The 7,500-nt window shown below is 47.1% G+C and overlaps 1 protein-coding gene across 2 annotated transcripts in view; it reads right to left on the bottom strand.

The window, feature by feature from the left end:
- Positions 1 to 7,500, bottom strand: part of LOC143288165 (uncharacterized) — a 184,503-nt gene that overhangs the window by 81,478 nt on the left and 95,525 nt on the right. For both annotated transcript variants that reach the window (XM_076596467.1, XM_076596466.1), the window contains exon 3: positions 4,256 to 4,847. In XM_076596467.1, coding sequence (XP_076452582.1) covers positions 4,256 to 4,379 — 124 coding nt within the window. In that variant the 5' untranslated portion in view covers positions 4,380 to 4,847. The remainder of the gene's footprint in view (positions 1 to 4,255; positions 4,848 to 7,500) is intronic.

Consider the following 7,500-nt stretch of genomic DNA (forward strand, 5'->3'; position numbering starts at 1 on the left):
GTGTGTGTGTGTGTGTGTGTGTGTGTGTGTGTGTGTGTGTGTGTGTGTGTGTGTGTGTGTGTGTGTGTGTGCGTGTGTGTCTTTTCCTATCTCTCATCTCTGTCTTTCTCTTGCTCTCTCTGTCTCTGTCTCTCGGCCTCTGTCTCTCTCTGTTTCTCTGTCTCTGCATCTTCGTGAAAAATGTATCCCCAAGAAATATTATATATATATATATATATATATATATATATATATATATATATATATATATATATTTATTTATTTATAGTTTTATCAAATCCTGACTAAGCGCGTTGGGTTACGCTGCTGGTCAGGCATCTGCTTGGCAGATATGGTGTAGCGTATATATGGATTTGTCCGAACGCAGTGACGCCTCCTTGAGCTACTGAAACTGAAAACTGAAACTCATATGGGGCTATGGCCTTAATGAATAAACCATCTGAATCTGAATCTGTCTCTGTCTCCCTGTGAAGAATTCAGCCCACACCCACTCCCACGTATCCACGCGTCCATCACAGCTCTGGTCATGGTAAACAGATGTTTACTTCCTTAGCTTGCTGAAGAAACACATACACATACAGACACGCACGCACGCATATACATAAATATACGCGCGCGCGTGCACTTATACAAACATACACACGCACGCGTGCGCGAAGGCGCGCACATACACATACACACACATACACTCACACACACATAAACATACACACACGCACGCACACACACACTCACACGCACGCACACGCACGCACACACTCTCACACACACAAACACACACACACACACACACACACCAAAATCAAACAAAACAAACAAAAACACCGGAAGAACGTGATGAAAGAAGCCGCCATGATCATACTGGATTTCATGCACTCCTTATTCCTGTAAAGGGAGCACCTGGCAAGGACTCCGAGCAGCGTTGGGACTCCACTGGAGTCTGCCCAGATACACTCCCCTTGGAGTTAGAGCAGCGCAGGTCTTTCTTTCTTTCTTTCTTTCTTTTTTTACATAGCTTTTTTTGTTTCTCACCCCACACCTAGCCCGTATCAACCCCAACCCCTTCTTCTGTAGAAATATCTTTACCTCATCCCCCACTCCCCCCAAACAACAACAAAACCCCCAACAAACAAACAAACAACACACACACACACACACACACACACACACACACACACACACACACCCAAAAAAACAACAACAACACACACAAAAAAAAACATACAAAACATACAAAACAAAACAAACAAAACAACAACAACCCAACCAACCAAACAACCAAAAAAGTGTCTAGTAATGCGGGGGATGGGGGGGAGGGAATGAGGACAAGGGCGCTGCCCAAACACAAACTGACCATGATATTTCATCAGTTGTACCCAACATTCTCGACAATCTCTTTCTTTCCCCCTTTCTCTCTCCCTCTCTTGTCGGTCTGTCTGTCTCTCCTTTCTCTTGATCTCTCTCTCTCTCTCTCTCATAGCCCCCTCTCTCTCTCTCTCTCCGTCTCTCTCTCTTTCTTTCCCTCTTATATCCCTCTCTCTCCCTCTCTTTCCTTCCCTCTCTCCGTCTCTCTCTCTTTCTTTCCCTCTTATATCCCTCTCTCTCCCTCTCTCATAGCCCTCTCTCTCTCCCTCTCTTTCCCTCTCTCTTTCTTTCCCTCTTATATCCCTCTCTCTCCCTCTCTCATATCCATCTCTCTCTCCCTCTCTTTCCCTCTCTCTCCGTCTCTCTCTTTCTTTCCCTCTTATATCCCTCTCTCTCCCTCTCTCATATCCCTCTCTCTCTCCCTCTCTTTCCCTCTCTCTCTCTCTTTCTTTCCCTCTTATATCCCTCTCTCTCCCTCTCTCATATCCCTCTCTCTCTCCCTCTCTTTCCGTCTCTCTCTCCGTCTCTCTCTCTCTTTCTTTCCCTCTTATATCCCTCTCTCTCCTCTCTTTCCCTCTCTCTTTCCGTCTCTCTCTCTCTCTCTCCCTCTTATATCCTTTCGTATTATGTTGTCCTGTATTAGATGATTTGAGACAAATATATATTCCGTTGAGATATTATAACAGACCAAGTAAGTTTCGGTTAGTATTACTTCTGTCTTCTACAAATGATAACGTTTTTTTTCGAATCTTGCCATATTTATCTATAAGTCATTAAAACGACGGAGTTTCATGATTGGTAAAGAGAACAGAACTCTGAGCATACACGTTGTAAGATTATATTCATATGCAAATCTATTCTTACAAAATAGTGTAATCACCCCTTCAAATGGGGCCATGGCCTTATTGAATAAACTTTCGTTTCGTTTCCCTCTTATATCCCTCTCTCTCCCTCTGTCATATCCCTCTCTCTCTCCCTCTCTTTCCTTCCCTCTCTCTGTCTCTCTCTCTTTCTTTCCTCTTATATCCCTCTCTCTCCCTCTGTCATATCCCTCTCTCTCTCCCTCTCTTTCCCTCTCTCTCTTCCTCTCTTTCCCTCTCTCTCCCTCTCTCATATCCCTCTCTCTCTTCCTCTCTTTCCCTCTCTCTCCCTCTTTCATATCCCTCTCTCTCTCTCCCTCTCTTTCCTTCTCTCTCTCCGTCTCTCTCTTTCTTTCCCTCTTATATCCCTCTCTCTCCCTCTCTCATAGCCCTCTCTCTCTCCCTCTCTTTCCCTCTCTCTTTCCGTCTCTCTCTCTCTCTCTCTCTCCCTCTTATATCCCTCTCTCTCCCTCTCTCATATCCCTCTCTCCCTCTCTTTCCTTCCCTCTCTCCGTCTCTCTCTCTTTCTTTCCCTCTTATATCCCTCTCTCTCCCTCTCTCATATCCCTCTCTCTCTCTCCCTCTCTTTCCTTCTCTCTCTCTCCGTCTCTCTCTCTCTTTCTTTCCCTCTTATATCCCTCTCTCTCCCTCTCCCATATCCCTCTCTCTCCCCGTCTCTCTTTCCCTCTTATATCCCTCTCTCTCTCCCTCTCTTTCCCTCTCTCTCTCTCCCTCTCTCATATCCCTCTCTCTCTCCCTCTCTTTCCCTCTCTCTCTCCGTCTCTCTCTCTCTTTCTTTCCCTCTTATATCCCTCTCTTTCCCTCTCTCATAGCCCTCTCTCTCTCTCTCTCTCCCTCTCTCATATCCCTTAGTAGTTTGTTTTGCTTCAATTTATGTTTGTCCATTTTTGATCCATTTTTTTTTCTGTTTTGCACCATTTTTAAGTTCTGATTTGTACCTACCATGTCACTAGAGTTTTACAGCTAATGACATTTAACATTTCAGTGTTCCGTGTTCTTTACGCCCCTCTCTCCCCCCCCACCCTCTCCCCATCTCTCTCTCTCTCTCCCCCTTTCTCTATTGTGAAAATAAAAGCGAGGATATCCCAGATATGAACCAGTTCGAGTTGTCATGTTTAGCATACATGATTCATATCGTCCCTGTTCATGTTATGTGGAACGAACTCGTCCCTTCCAGTGAGGATGTAGACTTTGTGTGAATAAACCATAAAAAATGTATGTCCCCTCCCCTTCTGTTTCTCCCTACACCCTCTTTCTCACCCCCCTCTCTCTCTACCCCCCCTCTCCTTCTCTCTCCCTCTCCCTCCTTCCATCTCTCTCTCCTCTCTCTCTTCCTCTTGCCCCCCTCTCTCTCTACCCCTCTCCCTCTCTCTCCTTCTCTTTCTCTCCCTCCCACCATCTCTCTCTCTCCATTTCTCCCACCTTCTCTTTCCCCTCTCTCTCCCACCCCTCTTCCCTCTCTCTCTAGCTTTCTTCCCTACCCTTCTCTCTTTCTCTCTAGCTCTCTCTCCCTCACCTCTCTCTCTCTCTCTCCTTTCTCTGTCCCCCCTTCTCTCTCTCTAGCTCTCTCCTCCATACCTCTCTCTCCCCACCCTCTCTCTCTCTCTCTCCCACTCTGTCCCCCCATCTCTCTCCCTCTCTCTCTCTCCCCCCCTCTCTCTCTGTCCCTCCCTCTCTGTCCATCTCTCTCCCACTCTCTGTTCCCCCATCTCTCTCCCTCTCTCTGTCCCCCCATCTCTCTCCCCCCCTCTCTGTCCCTCTCTCTGTCCCCCATCTCTCTCCCTCTCTCTGCCCCCCCCCCATCTCTCTCTCTTCCGCTCTCTGTTCCCCCATCTCTCTCTCTCCCACTTTCTGTCCCTCCCTCTCTCTCCCTCTCTCTGTCCCCCCCATCTCTCTCTCCCACTCTGTCCATCCCCCCATCTCTCTCTCCCTCTCTGCCCCCCCCCCTCTCTCTCTCTCTCTCTCTCCTCCCCGCTCTCTCTCTCTCCATCCACTCTCTGACGACCTACCTGCACGGAAGACCGACGACGAAGAGGAGGAGGAGGAGGAGGAGGAGAGGACCAAGGTCAGGGTCAGCAGCAGGGCAGGGACAGCAGACGGCGTCAGCACGTGAAACACGGACCACGCCTTCATCCTGGCCACTGGAGCTTCTCTTCCTCCTTCCTTCCTTGAAGACAGGGCTCCCCCGGGCCTCTTCCTCCTTCCTTCCTTCCTTGAAGACAGGGCTCCCCCGGGCTTCTTCCTTCCTTCCTTGAAGACAGGGCTCACCCGGGCCTCTCCTTTCCTTCCTTCCTTTCTTCTGTCTTCTAGCAGACAAGACCACCCCGCATCCCTACCTCCCCCTCGTGAGGGCCACAGAGGTCCTTTTTTTTTTTTTTAAGTCTGCTTGATGACGGTAGGTAACTCCCTCTCACACCTCTCTGTCTCTCTGTCCCGCTGTCTCTCTCTCTCTCTCTCTCTCGCTCTGTCTCTGTCTCTCTCTCAGGGAGCAGACGACGTCCGTCACATGGTGTGTGTGTGTGTGTGTGTGTGTGTGTGTGTGTGTGTGTGGTCAAAGAGAGGGCTGGAGGAACGGCCGGTGGCTGGCCAGTACTGGGTAGTCTGGAACAAAGAATGAAGATAACGATCATCATAATGACATCGATAATACTGACAAAAACTATCACAACGATGATGATAATAATGATAATAATAACGATAATTATAATAATGATACTACTACTACTACTACTACTACTGATATCATCATTATTATCGCTATTATTATTATCAGCATTATTGTCATCATTGTTAGTAATCATTATCATTATCAACAATAACAAAAACAATAATACTGATGATGACGATGACAGCGGTACTTATACTACTACTACGACTCTATGCAAATGTCTGGAACAGAAGAGGCATTGGTCTTGAGACCAAACTAAATGTCTACAGAGCAGTAGTTCTCCCCACACTACTGTACGCCTGCGAAACTTGGACAGTGTACCAACGACATGCCAAGAAGCTGAACCACTTCCACACAACATGCCTCAGGAAGCTACTGAACATCAAGTGGCAAGACAGGACTCCAGACACGGAGGTGCTTGCAAAAGCCACCCTTCCCAGCATCTTCACCATCCTGATGCAGTCCCAGCTTCGCTGGGCTGGACACGTGGCGCGCATGCCAGACCATCGGCTGCCCAAAAGGCTCTTCTATGGCGAGCTGCAACAAGGGAAGAGATCACACGGAGGTCAGAAGAAGCGCTTCAGAGATACTCTGAAAGTCTCTCTGAAAGCGTTTGATATGAACCCTGACTCCTGGGAGGAATCTGCAGTGGACCGTGACAAATGGCGCGCTGCTGTGCACAAAGGTGCCAAGTTGTGCGAGGCCAACAGGACTGCTGCAGCTGTTCAGAAGAGGCAGGCCAGAAAGTCACGGGCAAACAAGCTCCCTGACAATGATATGCCTGTCTTTGTCTGCCCCAACTGTCAGCGAACATTTCGTGCGCAGATTGGACTATTCAGCCATCTGCGCACTCACAGATAGATTCATGAGCATCCCCTCCCCCACCACCACCCTTCCCCTCCCCCCATCCCCCAGCTGGATGAAAACGATGGTCATCACCGATCTCGATGGACACACACCACTACTACGACGACTACGACAACGACTACTACTACTACTACTACTAGATACCTGATGATTACATGTACACAGAAAGCCAGAGCCACTGTAGACTAGGAAGATGTAGGGGAGAGGAGGTTTTCAGGCCAGACTTGAAAGCGACATGGTGAAGCGAAAGAGGGACTTCATTTCTAGTAGTGCAAGGTCCAGAGACAGAGAAAGAACAGCGGGCCGACTGTGGAGTGAAGCGAATATGTGAAATGCTTTTATTTGAGAACATATGTTTATTACTCTTGTTTAATCAAGTTATCCGCGTGTGTGGGGTGGGTGGGTGGGTGGGGGGGTGGGGCTGCGGGTGTGTGCTGATTATCTGGTTGTGGTTTTCCGCAATTCATCTTTATTCTTATCTTATCTGTCTATTATAATCAATGTGCAGTATAGTAGGCTATGTTTATAATTATATGCAAATAATGTTTCTTAATTCTTTCTGTTTTTACATTAAGAATACTAGTTATTACCTGCAGTGTGTGGATGTATGTATGAAACGATGTATGAGATATTTTTTTACATTTGTATCTTCGTAATATTTGTAGGGGGCTGTTGTTGGCTTTTACAGTTATGGTCCCCATGTTGTTTACTTGTCTATGTTGTGATAATGCACCTGACCAAATTTCTCCAGTTGGAGATAATAAAGTTATTCTTATCTTATCTTATCTTAATGTTTGAACCTGGGAACGCGGGAACGTGAGTGGACCCGAAGCTGATCGTAGAGAGCGAGATGGGGTGTGGAGGTGGAGGCAGCCACAGAGATAGGAAGGGGCTGATTTGTGAATACATTTTCATTTATGACACGGAGTGCTTTTCTTGTAGTTTATTCGATGTGAGACAGGGAGCCAGTGGAGATGTTGCAAGAGAGGAGTGATGTGTTGAAATCATTTCTTTCTGAGGACGAGTCGGGCAGCAGAGTTTTGTATGCAATGAAGGGATGAAGCAGGCAAAACCAGACAATATAGAGTTACAGTAGTCGAGGCGAGAGAGATTGAGTGAAGCGAAGAGTTTAATAATAATAATGGTACTTATATAGCGCTGAATCTTGTGCATAGACAAATCTAAGCGCTTTCGCACCAGTCATTCTCACGCACGCATAACTCTAAAACTGGAGAAACTAAAGACAAGGAAGAGGCAGGGAAGGGAGGCTATTTTGGGAAGAGGTGGGTTTTAAGGCCAGACTGAGTGTGGAGACTTGACGAAGCGAAAGAGGAAGTTAATTCCAATTGCAAGGTCCTGAGACAGAGAAAGAACGGCGGCCAACAGTCGAGAGTTTGAATCTGGGTATGCGTAAGTGGAGTGGATCCGAAGCTGATCGTAGTGAGCGAGATGGAGTGTAGAGGTGAAGGCAGCCACAGAGATAGGAAGGGGCTGATTTGTGAATACATTTGTAGCATAGAGTGCTGATCTTGTACTTTATTCGGTGTGAGACAGGGAGCCAGTGGAGATGTTGCAAAAGAGGAGTGATGTGCTCAGATCTTTTCTTTCTGAATTTGTAATAATGTTGTGTCAGTAGACAGGTATTTCCGAACAGAACTCACGTGCCGAAATTGACAGTAGCAGGGTTGACAGGTCTGACTGACAACCGTTTGTATGACT

The sequence above is a fragment of the Babylonia areolata genome, chromosome 12, assembly GCF_041734735.1.
Source record: "Babylonia areolata isolate BAREFJ2019XMU chromosome 12, ASM4173473v1, whole genome shotgun sequence".
Lineage (NCBI taxonomy): Eukaryota > Metazoa > Mollusca > Gastropoda > Neogastropoda > Buccinidae > Babylonia > Babylonia areolata.